Source organism: Mobula birostris, chromosome 8, assembly GCF_030028105.1.
Source record: "Mobula birostris isolate sMobBir1 chromosome 8, sMobBir1.hap1, whole genome shotgun sequence".
Lineage (NCBI taxonomy): Eukaryota > Metazoa > Chordata > Chondrichthyes > Myliobatiformes > Myliobatidae > Mobula > Mobula birostris.
Genome location: NC_092377.1, coordinates 29681847 through 29706932, shown reverse-complemented (window position 1 = coordinate 29706932; position 25086 = coordinate 29681847). Strand labels below are relative to the sequence as shown.

Here is a 25086-nt window from a genome sequence, read left to right as displayed (position 1 = left end):
GAGAGTCACTTTCCCAAGATCCAGATTCCAAAGTAACAGATGGCATTGGTTTCAGGTGAAAAGAGAATGTTTAAAGGAGATGTACAAAGCAAGTTCTTTTTTAAAGAGTGCTAGGTGACTTAAGTGTGCTGTCAGGAGAGGTGATAGAAGCAGATAGACTAGCAATATTTAAGAGCCAGTGAGACTGATGAACAGTCAGAATAGAGGAGTATGGATCATGCACATGTAGGTAGAATCATGGTTAGCATTGACATGGTGGGCTGAAAGGTCTTTTCCTATGTTGCACTGTTGTGTGTGTCCTAGAAATGGTTTAAACCTAAAGTGGGCTTCATTTATAATGATTTTTTTACCCACTGGTAAAATTTTAATGAATGAAGTGGCATTTGTTACAATATGCTTTTGAATGGACTACACTGAAATAACAAAAAAAAGACTTCTGGATAAGCTTGAATCACTAAATTTTATGAGAATATAATTTAAAATTGCGATTGAGAGTGTTGAATTAGATTTGGTATTTCAATATTGTTTGTGATTTGAATATTCTTACTTTAGATTTATGGTAGGGTAGAGTTATCAGTTGGTAGCCTAAAGTGTATTGTTTGAAAAACTTGCTTATACTTCTGCACAACACATTTTGATCCCATAATTCTTGGAAGTGTATCTAGTCAACATAAAAATGGTGGGCAATTTAATCTTATCTTGGAGGTTGTTATAAGCAAGTGTATTTTAAATGCATAATGAAATTTGCATTATTGATTCATAAGGGACTTGTCCATTTGAATAGTTTCTGTCCTCTTTATTTTATGTAGAATATTGTGTAAGTGCAAAACTCTAAATCCATTTTCTCTGGCTTGTGTTTCTCTCGTTTGTTAGGGCAAACTGGAGGATCGGAAACCTTTGCTGGTCCTCTTCAGTGATGCTGCCATGCACTGTATTTTGTCAGCTGCACAGTAAGTCTGTTTTCAGAAGTAATAATTTCATAAACCGTGTTACTTGAAATCATTTTTCTTGGTATTGGCCTTTAAAATGTCAAAATCAGGCTGATATCAAAATCATTGCCTGCAAGTCATGTTTTTGGTTAGAAATTATTATTACACATTTTGGAGGGAAAGTAATCACCCCCCCCCCCCCAAAAAAAACTATAAAATAATGAAGATTGTCAAGGATAAATCAGAGATGTGTATTGGTATTAGTTGGCTTGCATAAAAATTAACTTCCCTTTTTTAATCTACTAATAACTGACTGGAAGTTACAAAAGCAAAACTGTAGCGTGGTATCAAACTGTAGTGTGATACTTATGGTCTTTGAAAAGGCATGTGATGAAGTGCTTTGAATCAGACTTATTTGGAAGATAGAACAATATAAAAGAACAACTTGATTACATATTAAGCTATGGATTGGCAGTGATGTGCTTGTGCAATTTTTTTTCTGACTAGAGGTAAATATATTGGTTTGGAATTAGCACTTTTATTTACATGACTTGAAATCAGATGAGTTTAGGGTGCAGGACGAGTCATAAAAATGAAGTCTGAAATATTAATGAGAAAACATAATTGCATTATTCACAAATGGAAAACAGGATAAAATATGCTTAATGCAAAATTTAGCAGTATGGTTTTCAGCAGGTCTGAGGCACAGTTGAAGTGGGTTGATATGGCAAATTCATGTCCTTGTGTGAAACAATAAAAACAAGATAATGGTATATTTTTAAGTCATTCATTAGCAGCGGAAAAAATTACAAATTCTTTGGGGGGGATACTGAATTGAAGGAGAGGAGAAAGTAATTTTGCTTAGATATCAAGTCACTTGAGAGGTTTCACAGATCTAAATTCAATTACTGAAATATTAATTCTTGGCAAACCGACCTGCTGAGCCTCTGAGGAACAAATTGATTGCAGCTGAATTCAATCAAATAGAGCTGTTGTTGTAGGAATTATTTGGCACAGAGACAATAAAAGGGAAATATTAATGCTAAATCAAGAGTTTTACTGAGGACTTAGAAGTTTAAGGTTAAGGTATTTGAAAAAAAGAACCAGGTATGAGATACTTCAAAAAATTGTTAAGATGTAGAGTACTTGAATAGAGGGGCTAATGGAATTTAATTCCATGGTAACTTAAAAAGACTATTTATTAGAAATTTGTGTTGTGTGATTAAATTGGAAAAAGTTCAAAGGTCCAATGCAGACCCAGTGGGCAATAGTTTACTTTTGCAGTGTAAGATTGTGCATTTACTTAATGGAATATTTCAAAAACTGCTCTTTCTAAGATAGTAATACTGTTAACTGTAGGGCATTTGAAAATATTAAAGCTGTAGTCAAGAGGGAAATTCAGATTGCCAAAAGGCAGGTTGAGAAGGATATTGGTGAATGCTAAGATTGACCCCAAGAGATTTTTTTTCAATATTTTAGTAGTTAAAGAAAAATCAAGGAGGAAGTTAAGTGGATTAGGAATAACTATGCAGGGAAAGACATAATGGATGCTCTTAACTCATATTTTGCTAAAGTATTCACCTGCAAAGATCTTAGGAGTAAGGTTGTTTTAAATGATTTAGAGACCTTAGGAGTGGGGTCCTACTTCAGTTGAAAAGGCTGAAAGTTAATAAATCTCAGGGGCAGTCGACAGATATCCAAGGGCACTTAGAGGTCTGTGATTATATATACAAACCCCTAACATGTATTTATCAAAAGTCATTGAAGACTGGTGAAATCCCCAAGGACTGGAAATGGGCTAATGTCCCAGTGTATAAGAAGGGTGACTGCACTGACCCTGGTAACTAGGCCAGTAAGCTTAATTTGTATTGTCGGCAAGATAATGGAAACAGTAATAAAGAGTGAGATTGAAAAGCAGCTGAAAAGAACAGGCATGTTAGCAGAAAGCCAGCATGGGTTCAGAAAAGGGAAATCATGTCTTACTAATATGCTGGAGTTCTATGAAGAGGCAACTAAAATTTATGATAATAATAGGGTGATGGATGTAATTGGACTTCCAGAAAGCTGTTGATACGGTGCCCAACAGGAGGTTAATAATCAAATTACAGGAGGTATAGATTCAGGGTAAGGTATGTGAATGGGTGCAGAATTAGCTCAAAAACAGAAAACAATTAGTTCAATAAGTTTCAATAGGTACATTTAATGTCAGAGAGATGTATACAATATACACTCTGAAATTATTTTTCTTTGCAAAGATCTACAAAACAGAGGAGGGCCCGTAGGAATGAATGACAGTTAAATGTTGGAACCCCAAAACCACCCCAGCTCTCCCCACCCATGCATAAGTAGCAGCAAAGCAATGGCCCCCCCTCCTTCCCCCACCAGCAAAAAGCATGGGTACCCCCCACCGAGCACTCAAGCATGCAGCAAAGCATCAATAAAGACACAGACTTGCAGTACCCCAAAGACTACTCGTTCACCCGGTAATTCAACATACCACAGGCTCTTTTTCTCCCTAATAAGGGAAAAAGAGGTGTGCAGGTTATGATGAGCGGATCATTTTCACACCCAAAAGATAATTAAAAGTGGGGTTCTGCAGGGATCAGTTTTGGGACTGCTGCTGTTTAGATTTACATTAATGATTTGGATAAGCACATAACAAATAAACTAGTAAAGTTTGCCGATGACACAAAATTCGGGGGATGGGCTGATCACATTCAGGCAACAGAATCAATACATTTAGATCTAAACAAAATCCAGATGTGGGCAGATAAATGGCAGATGAAATTTAAAGTAAGTAAATGTAAAGTACTTCTTCGCACAGAATTGGAAAGTCATCATTGTTTGACAGGTCGCTGGGGTCTCCTTGGGTCTGATGGTTGTAAATGAACAATACTCAAGTCCATTTCTTGAGAATGTCTTCATCATTTGTGAGTCAGTTTCCTTCTTTGTCTTGGATTGTGCTGACTCGTGACTGTCTGTTTAATGAGGTCCTTTACAATTTGAAATGCTTGCCTGCTGTTGTTCTTGTTCAGGCTGTCTTTCTATCTCTGTACACAGTCTCTCAATCCAGTCTTCATTGGCCTTGATCGTGTTGTTCTGGATCTTCTTGCAGATCTATCTGTATGCTACAGCTCCTGTTGTTGTGTTCTTAGTTTTCTTCAGGTCTCTTCTAGTATCTCACATTTCTAGGATCTCCTCTGTTATACAGGGTTGAGTTTTCCTACAGCTTTTTCAAGTATCTCATTGACCGTTTCTGTCATCACTTCATGAACTTAGCTGTCAACGTTTCTGCATCTTCGTCAAGCATCAGCAGTGGTGCAAATTTTCCATCATCTGTAGCTTTGAAGGATTCGACGATGGAGGCGTCCTTCTCTGTCCAAGTTGAATTTCATTCTGATGTTCTTGGGCTTCTTGACTTTCTTCAACCTGATTCTAAAGGTCATTATCACCAGGTTGTGGTCACTTCCAATATCAGCACCTGGGAACATCCTTGTTGTGGCTCACTTGATCCCAGACTGAAGCGGGTTCTGCACCAGTATGTAATCGATCTGGCTACGATGTATTCCATTGGGTGCATGCCAGACCCAGCATCATGATGTCCTGTGCTCTCCCAGAGTGTTCGCAAGCACCACGTTGCAGCTGGCAAACTCAAGTTGGCATTATCCTTGCTTATTGGTTATGGCATTACAGGAGGGGCCACAGAGTTCTTTCCAGTCTTTCAGTGCATCTGGACCCACTTTGGCATTCCATTTCTCACCCCCCCAAGATAAAATGTCCTTTTTGTCCACCTTGTCAATAACGCGCTGGAGTTGGCTGCAGAATTTCTCCACTTAGTCATCTTCATGGTCAGATGTTGGTGCATAGGCCTGAATCACTGAGATGTAGAAATGTGCTGCTCTAAGGCGGATAGAAATAAGCCTGCTGGATACTGGGCGGCACCCTAGTACTGAGTTCTTGATGCTCTTGTTGGCCAGAAATCCCACACCACTGATACGTTTGTCAAATTCTCCACTGTAGTATCGTATATGGCCTTTCTTAGTAAGATGTTCACCAAGGTTTTTTCCACCTGACATTTCAGAGTCCTGTGGTGTGCCAGGTATACCCTTCTAGCTCATGCGAACTTGTGCAGTTTCCCTGCTTGGGCAAGTGTTCTCACTTTCTGTGTGGCTAATGAGATGTTGTTTCTCCCATGGATCTTCTGTGGTGAGGTTACACCAGTAGCATACTTAGCACCTCTGCCCTCGTGTGCAACGGGTGAAGTGGTCCTTGGTGACCCTGGTGGCGACCAATCCAGTATGGGGTCTATTCTGTGTTCATCATGCTGCGTGCCTTTGGCTGGTAAGGCCTGGCGGCGCCCATCCCTCTCCAGGACAGACCACAGCCAATGTCCTCCAACTTGGTGGCTTGACCTGGTCTTGAACATGTGACTGTTGTAGTTCTTTGGGGAACTCATCCAGTGACTTCGTCAATGAGGTCTTTCGCCCAATGGTGCCATGCTAGCGCCACCCTCTCATGTTGTTTAGCCCACCAACTGAAGAGGCATACCGCGGTGTGCTACTTGTCAGACATGAGAGATTGAGGAGATGGATGAGGACCAGTGAAGCCTGTTCACCCTTCTAGGTAGAGTGCAGCTGCCAGACATCAAAAGTACTTCTTCTGTCCAGACTCCACTACAATTCTGCAGGAGGAATTGGAAGCAGCCATTAGAATGGGAAGGCTGCAGGAATAGACAACTTCCCGGCTGAACTAATAAAACATGGAAGAGAGAAACTGATAGACATCCTGACCAATAGTTGCAACAAAATCTGGCAGACTTGAGAATGGCCAATATCCTGGACAAAATAACTCGTCACTCTCCCCAAGAAAGGCAACTTGCAGTAGTGCTAGAATTATAGAACCACATGTTTTATCAGGCATGCAGGCAAAGGGATGTTGTAATTCATCTTGAATAGACTGAAACCACAGGCAGAAGAAGTAATTGCTGAAGAGCAAGCTGGATTCAGCAGTACAACAGAACAGATGCTCAACCTCCTGAGTACTGTGTGAAGAAGTACAACTATCAACAACAGGATGTCTTCCATGAGTTCATAGACTTCAAGAAGGCATTCGATGGGGTATGACATGATGCACTCTAGGCCACACTGAAGAGATAAAACATGGGCCAGAAGCTAATCCAAACCATCAAGCAGCTCTACACCAAAGCTGGCAGTGTGGTACTTGTTCAAGGCACAGTTGCAGAGTGATCCCATACATAGAAAACCTACAGCACAATACAGGCCCTTCAGCCCACAAAGCTGTGCCAAGCATGTCCTTACCTTAGAAATTACCTAGGGTTACCCATAGCCCTCTATTTTTCTCAGCTCCATGTACCCATCCAGGAGTCTCTGAAATGACCCTATTGTTTCCACCTTCACCAGCAGCCCACTCCACATACTCACCACTTTGTGTTTTTTTTTAAAACTTACCCCTAACATCTGTACTTACTTCCAAGCACCTTAAAACTATGCCCTCTCATGCTAGCCATTTCAGCCCTGGGAAGAAGCCTCTGACTATCCACACAATCAATGCTTTTCATCATCTTGTACACCTCTATCAAGTCACCTCTCATCCTCTGTTGCTCCAAGGAGAAAAGGCCGAGTTCACTCAACCTATTCTCATAAGGCATGCTCCCCAAACCAGGCAACATCCTTGTAGATCATCAGCTAGAGTCCGATGATACATTAGCAGGAGTCCGATAAGGCTGCCTCCTTTTATCCACGCTGTTCAACATTTTCCTGAAGCAAGTAATGACAGATGCCCTGGAAGACCATATTGGCGCAGTGAGCATTGGAGACAGATCATTACCAGCCTCAGGTTCACCGGTAACATTGATGGGCTGGCAGGAAGTGAGGACAAATTCATCTGCCTTGCGAACTGTATGGAGGATGCATTTACCAGATATGGTATGGAGAAAATGCAGAGAAAACCAAGCTGCTGAGAAAGGGTGAGGAGCCAATCAGAATAAAAGTCATAGTTAGTGGATAAGGACTAGAGACTTACAAACAGTTCAAGTATTTTGGTGCCATCATCAACCAAGAAGGATCAAAGCCTGAAGTCCTTGCAAGGACGGCCTGAACAACAATGCTGGCTAAACTGAAAACAATCTGGAGAGACAATAGCATTGCTGTTAGATCCAAGTTGAAACTTCTGCATGCACTTGTGCTCTCCACCTTCTTGTATGCATGTGAATTATGGACTTAGACGGCAGAACCGAAAAAGAATATCCAGGCAGTAGAAATGAAATACCTCAGAAGGTTCCTTGGCATGTCGTATATAGACCATGTCTCAAATGATGAAGTATGAGGAACCATCCCCCAGCGCATGAGACACTACGACAATCTACTGTCCACAGTAAAGAAGAAGAAACTGAGATGATATGGCCACATAACAAGATCAAATGGATTCTGAAGGACCATTCTTCAGGGAACGATGCAGGGGAAAAGAAAAAGGAGCAGACAGAGAAAGAAATGGGCAGACATTGTAGAGTGGACCGGAGAGAGCTTTGCCGCAACCCAGGCGCTCACTCACAACTGATGCAGTGCTCATCTGTACGGTACCCTTACGACCCAGATGGGTTGTGGGATCTGTAACTGTAACAGTAAATGTGAAGTATTACACACTGGAAGTAGAAATATTAGATATAAATATTCAATGGGGTGTCTTGAATTAGAAAGTGTACTGTATGAGAAGGGTTGGGCACCCTGGTAGACTCGTCACTATAAGGCCACACCTTTACTACTGTGTACAATCTTGTTCTCCATATTGTATGAGGGATGTGAAGGCACTAGAGAGAGTCCAGAGAAGGGCGACTAAGCTCTTTGCAGGTCTGCAGGGAATGAGCTATAAGGAAAGATTGAAAGAATTAAATCTTTCTAGCCTAAGTAGATCCAGCATCTGCAGATTTTCCCTTGTTTGTAGAATGAGAGGAGACATAATAAAAGTGTTCAAAATCATTGAGTGGATGCCAGCTGCTACTTCAAAATTTATCTATCATCAAGGACGCAGGGCCGAAGGTGGAGACTGGTTAAAGGGAAATTTCAGACTAACATCAGGAAGCATTTCTTTACACAGGACACATGGAACAAATTACTCAGTTGTGTAGTTGAGAGTAGTACCTAAGAAACTTTCAAATCTAAACTCGATAGTTATTTCAATGCACTATGTCAGTAGGAATTTGGCAAGCTTTGTTGGACCAAATGGCCTGTTCTTGTCAAAAATTTTCTAATGTTCTAATTATCCATTTCAGAAATGATTGAACATTTTACTCTTGCAGGACAGCTCACGGAGCTGGGCTTGGGGAACAACACTACATCTTTTTAAAGAGACTTTGTCAAGTACTAACAGCCTTGGGTGGACAATTGACTGCATTGTGGGTATGTGCCTTATTTGTGTTTTTATGGTAACAAGCTGACAGCTACTGTATGTTTGCAGTATTGCCAATAGCTACAACCTCTGATATTTCTGATGTCTTAATAAAATGTGTTTATTAATTTTTTCACAAAAGTGAAATGTGGAATTGCACAGCATTGAGTATGGCATAAACAGACACAGTACCTTTTTAGATATAATTTTATCATCATACCTTAAACTCAAAGCTTGTGTTGTCTTCATGTTGCTAATTGCACATCTACTGTTTCATAAGGAAGATTTGTGATCTATTCTTCTTAAAAATTACATATTGCAGTGATTGGCTGAATGGTAATTTACTTTTACTGCCAAATTTTATTATCTTTTGAAATTGGAGTCAGTTGCTGAAATAATCACATGATTCTATGCTGACAACTTATCAATATCATCGATTGCCATGCTGCTGGGAGCTGAAATCTCCTAACTCTGTATTAGTAGCCATCCTCAGGTGATCCAGGCTCTGCTGAGAATTTCTGCAGTGCTCCTGCATGGCTTGTTAAATACTGGGATGTATCTGGCTGAATGAGACCTGCCTTCAGTTGGGAGCAGGGAGCGGGAAGATTGTAGCTGTTGGGATAGAAGAAAATATTGAGTCACAGATTAAATTTCAAAGGAAATTTATTATCAATGTACATGTATGTCACCATATACAACCCTGATATTTATTTTCTTGCGGGTGTTCACAATATAACCAAAGAAACAAAAAAAGTTAAAATAATGATAAATAAACAAACAAACAATAAATATCGGGCATGAGATGAGTCCTTGAAAGTAAGTCTGTAGATTGTGGGAACAGTTCAGCGATGGGGCGAGTGAAATTCTCCCCTCTGGTTGAAGAGCCTGGTGGTTGAGAAATAATAACTGTTCCTAAACCTGGTGGTGTGGGTCCTGAGGCTCTTGTTACTTTTTATCTATTTATTGAGATACTGCATGGAGCAGGCTCTTCTGTTCCTTCAAGCTGTGCTGCCCAGCAACCCCAGCCTAATCACAGGACAATTTACAATGACCAATTAACCGACTAACCTGTAAGCCTTTGGACTGTGGGAAGAAAGCAGAGCACCTGGAGGAAACCCACACAGTCACAGAGAGAACCTACTAATTCCTCTTTCTTCCTGATGGCAGTAGGGAGAAGAGAGAATGGCCTGGGTGGTGGGGGTCCTTGATGTGGAATGCTGCTTTCCTGTGACAATACTCTATGTAGATATGCTCAGTGGATGGGAGAGCTTTACCTGTGATGGACTGGGCCGTAACCATTTGTAGGATTTCCTGTCAAGGACATTGGTGTTTCCGTACCAGGCCGTGATGCAGCCAGTCAATATACGTTCCATCAAACATCTACAGAAGGATGTCAGAATTTTTGATGTCATGTGGATTCTTCTCAAACATCTAAAGAAGTAGAGTGCTGCTGTTCTTTCTTTGTAATGGCATTTAGCTGCTGGACCCAGGATATATTCTCTGAAATGATGACACTGAGGAATTTAAAGTTGCTGACCCTTTCCACCTCTGATCCCCTGATGAGCTCTGGCTCATGGACTTCTGGTTTTCTCCTCTTGAAGTCAATAATCAGCCCCTTGGTCTTGCTGACATTGAGTGAGAGGTTGTTGTTGTGACATCACTCAGTCAGATTTTCATTTTCCCTCCGATATTCTGATTTGTCACCTTTGATTCGGCCAACGACAATGGTGTCATCAGCGATCTTAAATATGGCATTGGAGACATCCTTAGCCTCGGTGATAAGTATAAGGTGAGTAGAACAGGGGTCTAAGCACACAACCTTGTGGTGGACCTGTGCTGATGGTGATTGTGGTAGAGATGTTGTTTCCAATCCAAACTGCAGGAAGGAAATCGAGAATCTAATTGCACAAGGAGGTACTGAGGCCTCAGTCTTGAAGCTTACTGGTTAGTTTTGAGAGGATGATAGTATTGAATACCAAGCTGTAGTCCATAAGACCATAAAGATAGGAACAGAATTAGGAGAACTAGGCCATTTGGCACATCGAGTCTGCTCTGCCATTCAATCAGGGCTGATCCTTTCTTTCCGCGCCCAGCCCCACTCCTTGGCTTTCTTCCTGAATTTTTGATACTGAGAGCAATCAAAAACCTGTTAGTCTCAGCCTTAAATACACCCAAAGACCTGGCCTCCACAGCTGCCTGTGGTAACAAATTCCATAAATTCACCACCCTCTGGTTAACGAAATTTCACCACATCTGTTTTGAATGAAATTTCCCTCTATGCTGAGGCTGTGCCGCCTTTTCCTCAACTCCACCACCATGAGAAATATCCTTTAAACGTCTACTCTTGCCTAGGCCTTTCAACGTTCGAAAGTTTTCAGTTAGATCCCCCCTCTCATCCTTCTGAATTCCAGTGAGTATAGGCCCAGAGCCATCAAACATTCCTCATATGAGAACCCTTTCATTCCTGGAATCATCCTTGTGAACCTCCTTTGAACCCTTTCCAATTCCAGTGCATCTTTTCTTAGATAAGGAGCCCAAAACTGATTACAATTTTCAAGGTGAGGCCTCACTAGTTCCTTACAGAACCTCAGCATCATATCCCTGCTCTTAAATTCTAGACCTCTTGAAAGTGAATGCTAACATTCCATTTGCCTTCCTCACCACTGACTCAACCTGCAGGTTAACCTTCAGGGTGTTCTGCACAAGGACTTCCAAGTCCCTTTGCATCTCAGATTTTTGAAGTTTCTTCCTGTTTAGAAAATAGTCTGCACATTTATTTCTTTTACTAAAGTGCATGACCCTGCATTTTCCAAAATTGTATTTGATTTCCCACTTTTTTGCCCATTCTCCTAAACTGTCCAAGTCGGTCTGCAGCCTTCCTGTTTCCTCAACACACTACCAGTCTTCATATCATCTGCAAACTTGGCAACAAAGTAATCTATTCCATCATCTAAAACATTTATATACAGCATAAAAAGAAGCGGTCCCAACTCTGACCTCTGTGGAACACCAGTAGTCTCTGGCAGCCAACCGGAAAAGTATTCTTTTATTCCTACTCGCTGATTCCTACAAACCAGCCAATGCTCCAACCATGCCAGTAACTTTCCTGTAGTTCTATGAGCTCTTAACTTGGTAAGCTGCCTCATGTGTGGCATCTTGTCAAAGGCTTTCTGAAATCCACATCCTCTGCGTCCTCTTTATCTTTCCTACTTATCATCTCCTCAAAGAATTCCAACAGGCTTGTCACGCAAGATTTTCCCTTAAGGAAATCATGCTGACTTTGTCCTATCTTGTCCTATGTCACCAGTATTCCATAACCTCATCCTTAATATTGACTCCAACATCTTCCCAACCACTGAGGTCAAGCTAACTGGTCTATAAATTCCTTTCTGCTGCCTCCCTCCTTTCTTAAAGAATGGAGTGACATTTGCAATTTTCCAGTGCTCTGGAACCATGCCAGAGTCCAAAAATTCTTGAAAGGTCATTAACGTCTCCACAGTCTCTACCACTACCTCCTTCAGAACCCTAGGGTATAGTTCATATCTGGTCCAGGTGACTTGTGCACCTTTAGGTCTTACAACTTTTTGAGCATCTTCTCCCTTGTAATAGTAACTGTGCTGACTTCTTTTCCCTCATGCCCCCTTGTTAGTGTGTTCCACAGTGAAGACTGATGCAAAATACTTATTTAGTTCATCTGCCATCTCGTTCTTCAGCATTGTTATTTCTCCAGCATCATTTTCCTATGTCCACTCCCATCACTTTTTTTAATATATATGCTTGTAAAAGCTTTTTCCATCCATCTCAATATTGTTTGCTAGCTTGCTTTCATATTTCATCTTTTCCATCTTAATGATGCTTTTAGTTGCTTTCTGTAGGTTTTTAAATGCTTCTGAATCCTCTATTTTCTTGCAAGTATTTGCTTTATTGTATGCCTCTTCTACTTTTACATTAGCTTTGACTACCCTTGTCAGCCATGGTTGTACTATTTTGCCATTTGAGTATTTATTTTTGTAATTTTTTATTGAAGTTCATCACCAAACAAACATTTCCATAAGATGTATTTCAGATACTGTACATATATTTCATATAGTTATATTTGCCACAAATCTCCACATAATATTTATCTGAAGTATACGTTTATAGAAAAGAGAGGAAAGAAAGAAGCAAAAGGAGAAAACTATGTACAAGTAGGGATTGATTCTATTTTACAACATATTCATTGATTTGTGAGAGTAAAATCAGGCCTATGAGGTGTTATGTAGTTAAACCATTTTTCCCAGTATGAATCAAATTGTTCCAACTTATGATTAACAGATGTTGTTATCTTCTCCATTTTGTAAATGTCCATTGTAATTTCCATCCATGCGTTTAAAGTTGGGCTGTCCTGTGATAACCAATTCCTGGAAAGAGTCTTTTTACCAGCCACCAGCAGTATATTCATTAAATATTTATCTCTTTTCAACCATTCTTGAGGTATATAGCCAAAATATATGATCTTACTCTCTAAGGATATTTCACATTTAAAGATGTCTTGTAGGGCATTGTGTATCCCACTCCAATGGTCTTTGATAGCGGGGCATTCCCAGAAAATACGATAATGGTTTCCATTTTGATTTCCACAATTTCTCCAGCAAACAGGGAGGTTACTATCATAATGGGATTTCTAAGAGGGTGTAATAAAATGTCTTATCAAGTTTTTCCATCCAAACTCCCCCCGGTTCTGTGAACTGGTACACTTCCATTGATACCTCCATGTTGTTCGTTCTTCCTCGGATATTATTATCCCTCCTTCCTTCTCCCATTTTGTTTTAATGTATGAAGTCGAATGTGTTTTAAGATTTGACAAACCCTTATACACGCTTGAAAAAATTCTACTACCGTTATCAGAATTATATGCTTTTCTAAATAGCTCTATCAAACATGTACTTGCTTTGGTTAATCGCATCTGTGGATATCGATAGAAGTCTTGTTTTTCTAATAAGTGTTTCTCTTTAAGCACTTCAAAACTGAACAGTGTTCCTTCTTTCATTATATTGCAAGGAACTGTTATTCCTTTAGCTGTCCAGTCCTTAAATCTAGCATCCAGTTTATTCGGCGTGAAATCCGGGTCATATGCACACCATTTAAGAATTGCAATATCTCCCTCTAGTTTTTATGTTCTTTTATAATAGTTTTCCATATTTTAAGAGTCCATTTCACCCATGGGTTGTCAATAGTATTTATATAAATTTGTAGGTTGTTATCAGCCAAAATTGCCTGTATGGGGATGGAAAGTATCCTCTCTTCAATGTTTTTTCATTGAACGTCATAAGATAGGTTGTACCAGCATATCACAGCTCTCAACTGTGCTGCAAAATAATAATCTCTATGAGAAGGTAGGCCCCATTCCCCCTTTTCCTTGGCTAATTGCAAAGTTTTGAGACGAACTCTAGGCCTTTTACCTTGCCATATATATCTTGATAGCATTTTGTTCCATTCATTGAATTGATTTTGGTTAATCTCTATTGGTAGGGTCTGAATGAGATATAATAGTCTAGGCAGTATGTTTATTTTAATGGATTCAATCCTGAGCTGAGACTAAAAAAAGGAATTAAGTTCCATCTTGTTATATCTTCCTTAGTTTTTTATATATAGGTGGATAATTGCATTCTGATAATTTTGCCAAATCTTTTGGCATAATGATGCCCAAATATTTGAAAGACTCTTGTTTGCCATGCCCAGGGATATCTACTTTCAATTTCTTTTGGTGGATTATAGTTATATGAAAGTAATTGGGTTTTATCTCTGTTGATCTTGTATCCTGATAATTGGCCGTATTGTTCAAAGGATTGCATCAATTTAGGTAAAGAGTGTATTGGTTGCCCTAGATAGATCAAAATATCATCCGCGTAACAGGCCAATTTATGCTCTGTCCCTTTAATAGTAACTCCCCTGATACTTTCATTTTGTCTGATGTATTGAGCTAATGGTTCCAGATATAATGCGAAGAGTAGCGGTGACCATGCACAACCCTGTCTCGTGCCGCTTTCTAGGGTAAAACTATTAGATAAATATCCATTGATTTTAATCCTAGCGGTAGGATTGTCATATAGTGTCTGTATAGTTTTAATAATTGTGTCATATAGACCAAATCTATGTAAAATTCTGTAAAGAAAATTCCAATTAACCGAAATAGATTAGATTAGATTCAACTTTATGGTCATTGTGCTGAGTACAGATACAAAGCCAATGAAATGCAGTTAGCAACTAACCAGAAATGCAAAGAATAGTTTTATTTACAAAATAACACTAATGCCTTTTCAAATGCCTTTTCACCGTCCACACTTATCACTATTGCTTCAATTTTATTTTATTTGTATATGATCCATAATGTGAAGTGTTGCTTCGTATATTGTCTTGTGTTTGGCGTTGTTGTATAAAACCTGTCTGGTCATTATGATTCAGTGTGGGTAGAAACTCTTCTAATCGTTTGGCCATGATGGAGGTAGATAATCTATAATCCACAATTAGAACAGATATTGGTTTAAATGACCGACATTCCATTTTATCCTTGCCTTCTTTCGGTATAGCTGAGATTATCGCCTCCTTCCAGCTGGGTGGCACTTGCGCCTTTTTTAGAGCCCAGTTCAATGTGGGGAGTGAAACAGGAATTAACTCATTTTTAAATTCTTTATACCATTCTGCCGTATATCCAGCTGTTCCTGGTGTCTTGCCTAATTTAAGCCCACTAATTGCAGTTTTTAGTACAGCTTCAGTTATGTCAGCAGTCATCGTTCTATTTTGTTCTAGTACCACTCTCTGGCTTCTCCCACAATGCCAATGTCTAATCCAATTTACTACCTCATCCTGAATGCTGAGCAACTAAACCTTCTTGATCAACTACCCATGGGAACCTCGTCAAACACCTCACCTAAAGTCCATGTAGACAACATCCAATGCCTTGCCTTCATCAACTTTCCTGGTAAATTCCTCGAAAAACTCCCATTAGGCTAGTTAGATATGACTTACCATGCACAAAGCCTTATTGACTCTCCCTAATCAGTGTGCGTATATAAATACTCATATAACCTTAGAATGCCTTCCAACAACTTTTCCACCACCGATGTCAGGCTCATTGGCCTATAATTTCCATGTTTGATTTTAGAGCCTTTTTTAAACAGTGAAACAACATTAGCTGTCCTTCAATCCCCCGGTACCTCACCTGTCACTAAGGATTATTTAGATATCTTTGCTGGAGCCTCTATTTTCTGCGCTTGTGTCCCACAGGGTCTGAGGGAACATCTTGACAGGCCCTGGGGGTTTATCCACCCTAATTGGCTTAAGACAGCAAACATTCCTCCTCTGTAATCCGTATAGTGTTTATGACCTCACTGCTGCTTTGCCTCGCTTTTTTTTTTAGCGTGTGCCTGTGTGTGTGTGTGCGTGCGTGCGTGCATTGGTGATGATGTCTTTTTCATGGCTTTTACAAGGCGCAGAGTGAGAGAGAGACTGTGTGGCACGCCACTCTTCACACAGACATTTTTGCAGTATTTTTCCCTTTTTATTTTACGAGGTCGAGTTGTGATCTCGACACTCAACCCGGCACGGATGGAAAGCATACTTGGGAGCGGACCTGACTGGTTTCGAACCTGGGAACCTCCGCTCCTGGGTCCGGCGCCGATGTCATTGTGCCACCAGCTGGCCTTTGCCTGACTTATATAGTCTCTTTTCCCCTCTCCTGAGTAACTATAGATGCCAAAAATCCATTTAATATCTTCCCCCATCTCTTTTGGCTCCAGGCACGTGAACCAGAGGACCGATTTTTGTCCCTTGCGATCCTTTTGTTCTTTACATCTTTGTAGAATCCCTTAAGGTTCTCCTTCACCTCACCTTGTGCCTTTTAGTCATCCTGATTTCTTTAGTGTTCTCTGGCATTTTCTAAACTGTATAAGTACTTCATTTGTTCCTATCTGCCTATACCTGCTATACACTTTTTTTTCTTAACTAGAGCCTGAATATCTCTTGAAAACCAAAGTTCCTAAATCTGTTATCTTTACCTTTTATTCTGACAGGGACACACAAGCTCTGTATTCTCAAAATTTCACTTTAAGGTGTCTCACCTGTTAAGTGCACCTCTGGTCAGAAAACAGCCTGTCCCGATCCATACTTGCCAGATCCTTTCTGATATCATCAAAATTGGCCTTTCTCTAGTTCAGAATCTCAAATTGCAGACCAGACCTACCTTTTCCATATATACTTTGAAACTAAGGTCATTATGATTACAAGATGCAAAGTGTTCCCCTACACAAGCTTCTGACATCTGCCCTGTCGCATTTCCTAATAGATTATTGGACAACAAATTTTTTCGAAGTGTGGCTTCCTCAGAATTTTTTTTCAGACTACTTGTATCATATAGAAATTTGGAGAAACAATTTAACTTTTATTAAATATAATGCATTTAATTGCATAATAGTGCTGATGCTTTGCAATAGTTCAACTAAGCTGAAAATGTTTTGTTGATGATTTTCGTTTGTACTCGGTGTCTGAGTGTTCTCTCTCGCTTAAATGTCCAAGATTAATCAGCCAGCATTGATGGATTCCAGTTGCCCAGATCATCATTTCTCCATGACTGCAGTGCCTGCCGAAACCATTCTCCATGTTCGCCATTGACAGCACCAAGATTTGCAGGGAAGAAGTCGAAATGGGAATGTAGAAAATGAATCTTTAGTGATATGTTGCAGTTAATGGTTTTGTATGCTTGAAGCATTTGGTTAACCAGCTGCACATAGTTTGGTGCTCTGTAGTTGCCACTAAAATTTTCAACTGCACCCTTGAATACCTTCCATGGGATTTTCTCCGTTTTTGCTGTAAGTTCTTCGTACTACTTGTGATTGACCTGTCTGATTTGCGGACCAACAAAAATGCCGCCTTAGCGTCAGTTATTCTGGGGAAATAGTTCTCAAAAATCAAAATCCTTCAAGAAAATTTATAACATTTCTAAAAACATGCTTGATCTGCCCTGCTTCTGCATGCCTGGACAAGACATAAAAATTTCCAGCTTGCATTGTTGACAACTTTTGAATTGACTTGAATTATGACTTGAAATAACAAATGTAGGCCATTTAAATTGGTGCGTGATAGAGAAATTTCATGGTGATTTTAATAATCAGCAGCCCAAAATCCATAAGCAATCTGGAAGTAAAATCTTTGTTGGCTAGTGTTATCGCATTTGCTTATTAGGAATTCTCTGTACTGATTCATCATCATCAGGTGCCATGCCCAGTTTGAGCTTTGACTGCCATGGCCCACACACTCCTGTTCCAGGTCAAGTGGATCAATTCATTGGTATTCATTTCCAGTTCTCTGGCTGCTGTCTCCATCATCGTTTGTCTTTGTCTTCCTCTTGTTTTCTTCCCTTCCATCTTTCCCATAATTACCGTGCATTCTAATTCCTCTTTCCTAATCACATGTCCAATGAAGTGACGTTGCCTTTTCATGATCTCATACGTTTTTTCTCTTTTTGTGTTTGCTTTGTTCATGACACCCTTGTTTCATCCATGACATTCTTTGCATCCTCCTCAAAAACCACATCTCTGCTGCTACAATTAGTTTCCTCATGTTACTAGATATTGTCCAATATTCTGAGCCATATAACTTAACTGGATAAACATAACATTTCAGTACTCTGAGGCGGATTGTCATGCCTAGTTTAGTGTTGGTCAGTATACCCTTCATTCTCGTAAAGGTGTCTTGTCATCCCTATTCTTCTTTTGATGTCCATGTTGCTCCTGCCACCTGATGTCACCCAGCTTCCTAAGTAGCAAAAGTTTTGTACTTGTTTTATGTCTTCCCCGTTTATTCTCAGCCTGCAGATAGGATTCTCCTTCTTTCTGGATATCACCATAATTCTGTCTTTTTGCAATTGATGACCCATTTTTGCACTTTCTTCAACAACTATAAGTTTTGTAGTTCTTCCTCGGTACTTGCAATTAACACAGTGTCATCTGCATATCTGAAATTATTGGTTTTCACCACCAACTTTGATTCCTAAGATGTCTCTTATTTTTTGTAATATTGTTTCACTGTACACATTAAATAAATCACTGTACTGATTAAGGAAACTTTTCTGAATGCATTCGACAGACTCTATCCCATCTAGTCTTTTACAGTAAGGGAGTCTCAGACAATATGGGGAAAGTTAAAATCACCTGTCACAACCTTGTGTTTCTTGCAAGTCTGCAATCTCTCTACAATCCTGCGGACTATTAGATGGTCTATTATGTAGACCCATTAATGTGGTCTTACCTTTCTTATTCCTCAGTTGCACATGTAAAGCTTCTGCGGATGAGTCCTGCAGTCTGTCTTGACTGAGCACTGCTGTGACATTCTCCCTGACTGGTAACGTTACCCCTTCCCCATTAATCCCTTCACTCTGTCACATTTATAACAGTGGAACCCTGGAATATTGAGCTGAATGCCCCACAATCAAGTCTCACTAATGGTTAACAATATCATAAGTAGAAGAGTTGTTGATCCTTGCCCTGAGCTTATCTGCCTCTCCTACAATACAATGTTTGGTACTATCTGGTTGTGGAGCTGCTTTTTGCGTGTACAATATACATGTGTTCATTTATGTGAGGTCTTGTGGCTAAGAAGAGTAATGTTTAGAAACCTCATAAGGAAAAGTGTACTGCCTTGACTTGCACTCCTGTTTTCCCAATGCTGTATCCAAACTGACTTTACTCTCCTTTATTTTCAGGAAAAAAAGATAATTAGATTGTTATCTTTGCTGTAAATGAATTTGAGGTTGGATACTGACATGAGCTTCAAATTCACTCCACGTGTATTTCATTTGATGTAGACCTAGGAACAATGATCAATTGTTGTGGGTTATAGAATTGCTGTGAGGTGCATGTGGGTGAGATGGTTTTAAATGATGTCATTGCTGGTGTGCATGAGGTGCTGATGAAGTTGCTTCCCCTGCAGGCTAGTGAGATTAGCATTGTACGGGATTCAAAAGGCTGGACTGTTCATCAGCTAGTGTTATTGAAGTGCCAGGTTGCTGTAACTCAAATCTACTTCATAAATTGCTTGTTCTTGATGAAAACACCAGGTATGGTGGAAATGTTGGGGAATATGTGTTTCAATTAATCACACTGAGCTTGTTGCTATAGGTCAATAACTGGCCTTTTAATCTTATGCATATAAGTACAATGAAGAATGTATCCAGCTCCACATTGTGTAAATTGTAGCCAAACGCTACAGCCAATTGGGACGGGAGATGAGAGCCATCTTATCTTTGTAAAGAATTATTTTCCGGAAACATGAGATCAATGCGTTTGCCAAATATAAATTTGCATAGGATTGGTAACATCAGTTGTTCAAAATTTTGGGGAGTGGGTTTCTCTTCATGGGGAAAGCGGGAACAGTTTTATTGGGTGGGCTTCCCTTGAACCAAACAGGGACCAGAGTTGTTGTTAACTAACTAACATTGCAGGTATCATTAGAGTACGAGCTGGGTAGGTTAATGGGACTAAAAGCAATTGGGTCCCTTGTACTCGAGGACCTACATGCTGTAGCATTAAAAGAAATGATTGAATAGAATTGGCGTTTTGAATTCCCATGCTTCTGTGTGGAGGAATAGCTGGCATAACATTTTTCACTGGATAATATTGAGCCACAGCATTAATATAGGAGATTGAGAGAACCGTATTCCAACTAAGCAAAATTGGCATTTATTTTGAGTGAAATCATTATTGAAAATGTTAGTTTTCTCAGTAAACAGTAGATGGTAAAGGGAGCTCTTACTTGGTATGAGAAATATAAGGGTTCATGCCCTCCCAAGGAAAGATGCAAGCATGGAGATTGAGATTAAGCTACTGAACAGAAAAGTGTCAGGATAACACAAGAATCCTCGTTGTTGGCACTGGGGCCTCAACTATTTGCAGGTTAATTTTATTAGTTTAGGGAAATTATTTTTTTAAACAAATGCGTGCCTGCCAATATTATATTAATTTATTTTTATCCTTTTTTTTTCCTCTAGGGTACTGATAAAGATGTCGGCCAACCTCCCAATTTTAACAAATATTTACAAGCATTCTTGGCTTTTACTAATCACCCCAGTCAGGTAATTGTAACTCTCTTAAGTATGGTGCAGATATCTAGTGATACTGTACCTTCAATTTGCATAGTGACTAATGATCATTGTATAAGTATTGTAAGCTAGTGTTTTTGATCTTTTGTGTGTAATAGTTTTAGTTTTCTGCCCTTAGGTTTTAATATCTGCCCTATGTATGTTCTCTAAAATGCAAAATTCATTTGCAACGTAGCTTAATGTATAATAGGAATAAGTTATTTGCTTGAATGCTCCAATTTGATTATTCAGTCCAAAGTGAGAAAAATCACAGACTAAAAATTAATCATATAATTCAATTTTTTTTTTGTTCAGTACTTAAGGTCTTCAACACAGATAGCTTGGTGTTCATTTTTAAGACATGAACATGTCTCTAAGGATCCTGTTTTGCTGGAGGTCATTCCACAATTGTTACATGCAACAATGGCGAACCTTCTGAAGGTATGCAGGCTTGTTCATTGGCTTTTTATTAGTTTCCCAATTTTGTTCAGCTTGTGCTCTTTTTTTTTAAAGAACCTTGTCATAAGTTGTGCCAGTCCTTTGAGACGGAGCTAGCTTACTTCCACTCTGATGACCTTAAAATATACAAAACCAGTGAGGCCACTGTGGGAGGAACAGACTCTACATTGTACCAGACGGGTAGTTGCGTAGTTTGTGAAGTGACGCACTCCTGCCATTTCGTCTGGGTTTCCATATCCTGTTGTTTTGTGGATTTGAAGTTCCAAGTGGCATTTTAAGGGCTCCTCTGTGTAGCTGTGCCACTCCCATAGATTTGTCCATAACTTTACTTTCAAGGAGACCAAGAACTTTGTCGGGTAAGAAGTTATTGAGTGAATAGACAAAGGTTAGTGGTCAGAGTAGTGTCTGTGTAGGAGACTGATGTCAGATACATAAACTAAATGACTTTCCATCGAAGCTGACGAAGTGTAGTAGGGCTTCGGTATTGGGGATGCTGTGTCGGTAAATTGAAATTGATAAACTCAGCAGATATTTATAAGGCTCTTGCTTTGTGAAGGTCAGGCCCATCATTTTGAAACAGATGGAATGCATGCTACCTTTTGGGGAGCAACTCTTCGGCTTCGGGGAGAATGTAGTTAAGGTGGACCTTTTCAATAAACCGACTTTTCCAGCATTGAATTCTCTGTACTTGCTACAGCAGAATTTGTTGTCTTTCTCAAAAACTGTTATGACATCCTTTGGTATATACTGTCCTTTTCCCAGATGTGGACTAAACGTAGTGGGTTTGTGACTTAAATTTTTGTACTTGATTCGTGAATTGTCTTAGAAGATAACAAGGTGCTTCTGTTGTCTGAGAGCCAACTAAACTTAAAAGTTTAAAGATTTAAAACTAAATCTGAATTTACTACTTCTGATAGCAAAACTTGCCAAAGAATACAAAATAAACTTTCACTTGCCTATTTCTTGTTATGTAGGGTATGGAAGCCATTCGGCTAATGGATTATTTTTGCCATTTTTCATACTTTGGGATATTGCAAGCTCAGGCTTTTACTTCCTACTAGAAGCATGGAATCCCATACTAAACTGAAAAAAAAAATTGAACAGGAAGCATAATAATATTACTGATCTAAGTATTGCTAGGGATTATGAAGGGCCTTGATGATTAAATGGATTAATACCATACTGACATGAACATTTCTGATTATAGCTAAGCAAATAATTGTCACTTAAGGGCTTAGCTTAATTTTCTTTAATTCCGTCAACATTTATTGTGTTTGAATTTGCAGGAAGAAATTGTATGGAGAACTTTTTCTTTAAACATTTCCTTTTTTAATTAGGTTGGATTTCCTTCTAAGAGTGACAGCCCGAGCTGTGAATATTCCCGTGTAGATTTTGACAATGATGAAGATTTCAATGCATTTTTCAATTGTAAGTTCTTGTAACAACATAACTATTGTGTGGTTCTATTTTCTTAAACTGTTTGTTCTCTATCATGATATTCTGCTAGTTTTCTTTGTTTTTCTTTTGGTGAGTTATAGAATTGAACCTTTTAAGAGTGATGTTTAATTCTTATTATTCATATTGGCATGCTTTGTAGTTAGATGGAGCATTAGCCTGTGGTTGAGGTAGCCTATTGAAACATTTTGAATTTAACAGTGATAGAAATGTTTTATGTGGAGTAACTTGTGTTTTGCAGCATTCAGAGCACAACAAGGAGAAACCATTAGACTCTCTTGCCGTTTAGCACCAATGACTGGATTCAACATGGCTTCAGAGGCATTGCAGTATCAGCTTACAGCACTGATTGATGTTGGTCCAACTATGTGTAAGATTTAAGAATTGTTTCGCTTTTTGGATTGTTTATTGTTATGATTATTAGTTAAGAACTGGGAGTAGTTAGAAATTCTAAATTTATTGTTATAATGACTTAGTGTATGTTGTTAGCCATTTTTATTAAAATTAAAGAAATTTAAAGATTAAAGATCAGCTTTATTTCTTACATGTACTTCAAAACATACAGTAATATGTGTTGTTGCGTCAACGACCAACAGTCAGAGGATGAGCTGGGGGCAACTCACAAGTGTCACCATGATTTTGGCACCAACATAGAATATCCACAACCTACTGATCCTAACCCATGGGACTTTGGAATGTGGGAAGAAACTGCAGCACCTGGAGGAATCTATACAGTCATGGGGAAAATTTACAAACTCCTTACAAACAGCAACAAGGTCTTCCAATTACTGGCACTGTTGAAGCATTACGTTAATTGCTGTGATGCTATTACTAGAAAGTACTAGAAAAGTCTCCCTTTTCTGGTTTTAAATAAAGTGCTAGAAAAGTTAGGTTAGATAACTAGATTTTCATACTCTGATTTCACTTAAATTTTGTTGATTCATAGAATAGGATGCTTTAGTAAGTATTCTCTTCTGTTCTAAACTGAGTTGGTCCAGTCAAATAAATACTGTGGTCCTAAGTGCAGCTCAGACAATCAGAATTCTGCAATGAGTTATTCACCTCCTGACACACCAAGGAAATAGGGAACATGATGTAATATTCTACTTGAACCAGGCTACTTGATTATTGTCCCATCAATCACCTAAGCATTCATTTTCTTCATCACAAACGCAAATTAGTTGATGCGCACCACTTACAAAATGCATTGCAGTCTGTTCAAATGATCTTTGACAACACTACCAAAACCTTATGTCCCCAGTCACAAGAGGGAAAAGAACATGGAAACACTGGAACTTGCATTTACCCCTCCACGCTGTCCATATATTTTTTTAATTTTCTTTGCAAATGATGGTGGAACTTGACATTTGAGTAGCTGTTTTTGATGTAGGTGTATTCATAAGCAAATGAGTCAGTGTCATATTTTCTATTATTTTGTGCAGCTAAGACCGGCAAAGGACTTTGTTCGATATTTTCGCCATCTTTTGTGCAGTGGGATGCATTGACCTTCTTCATGGAGAGTGTGATGAGCCAGCTTTTCCGAACAATGGAACCTGAGGTTTGTGTGAATGATGAGGGAAGGAAACAGATTTTCGATAGGCTCTTCATCCAGCTGCCAGCTAGTGCCCACAATGGCAAACTTTTTTCTCCCAAATGGAGGTAACCATCATTGAGTCAACTAAAAGAACTTGAGAAATGATAGCACGAGTATGTCTTAAGGCAGCTTTAGCTCTCCAGTGTCCATTAGAGTATAGCTGAACTTCTGCAATGATTGCACTCTCTTGTCCTATACCTTTTTACCTTCTGATTAGTTTGGTGCCGAAATAAAAATTGCCTTATGATTACTTGAGAGCTGTATTCACGGCCTGTTTGGTAGAGATTGAATAGATTTACATGATCTCCTCTCATGGCTGGCCTCGTATCCTGAGATTGTGATCCTTCACTTGAGATTGTACAAGCAGAGAAAAAACTACATATCAATGAGATTGCTTTTTGTTTTTCAAAATTTCCACTTCCTCGCTATGCCTTTCCATCCTAGGTTGTTAACACTTTTAAAAATTCTTCCCGTATGTTATTGATCACGTGTGAATTTTGGGGAACGTAGGATGGCTAATGACAACTCCTATAAGGCTTTATTCAGATTTTTGGCAGAAAAATACAGGCATCAGCAGCTTGTACATTGTGCTACCTATCAAAGCAGGAGATAATCAGTCTCAGTCTAACCTAGGGTTGCACTTTGTTTTGAGTTCCAGACGCTGGACCCCTGTTCACACATTTGGTTTATTGTGCAATCTCAGGATCTTTCTAGTGCTGTTCCAGAGTTTGGTAAGGAATTAAATCCAGTGTACAGGGCCCATCTACTCTTTATTCCTTCACTTCTCCAGTGAAACCATGTTGACAGTCCAATTCAAGTATTATTGACTTAGGCCATTTTCATCCCTGTGAAGCTGGATATTAGTTGCCACAATTTCATCTGTTTTTCACCTGGCCAGTTGTGTAGTTCTTGGTTCTAAGTCTGTCATGGCTCCTGATTTTTTTTTTTTTTTACAAGCACCTTGCTCTCCATATGGGTTGCATTACTAGGCCTCATCACTACATTAAACTCAACTTCTGAATGTGAAAATTAAGAAAAAAATCTAAAAAGCAGAAAATGCTGGGAATACTCAGCAGAGAAGGCATCATTTGTGGTAAGAGATACAGTTAGTGTTTCAGTTTTGGGACCTTTCA

At 39.3% G+C, this 25086-nt stretch overlaps 1 protein-coding gene across 1 annotated transcript in view; it reads left to right on the top strand.

The window, feature by feature from the left end:
* Positions 1-25086, top strand: part of xpo5 (exportin 5) — a 120753-nt gene that overhangs the window by 30753 nt on the left and 64914 nt on the right. The window contains exons 8-14 of the mRNA XM_072264930.1: positions 874-950; positions 8245-8344; positions 20356-20439; positions 20761-20886; positions 22242-22332; positions 22601-22729; positions 23802-23917. Coding sequence (XP_072121031.1) covers positions 874-950; positions 8245-8344; positions 20356-20439; positions 20761-20886; positions 22242-22332; positions 22601-22729; positions 23802-23917 — 723 coding nt within the window. The remainder of the gene's footprint in view (positions 1-873; positions 951-8244; positions 8345-20355; positions 20440-20760; positions 20887-22241; positions 22333-22600; positions 22730-23801; positions 23918-25086) is intronic.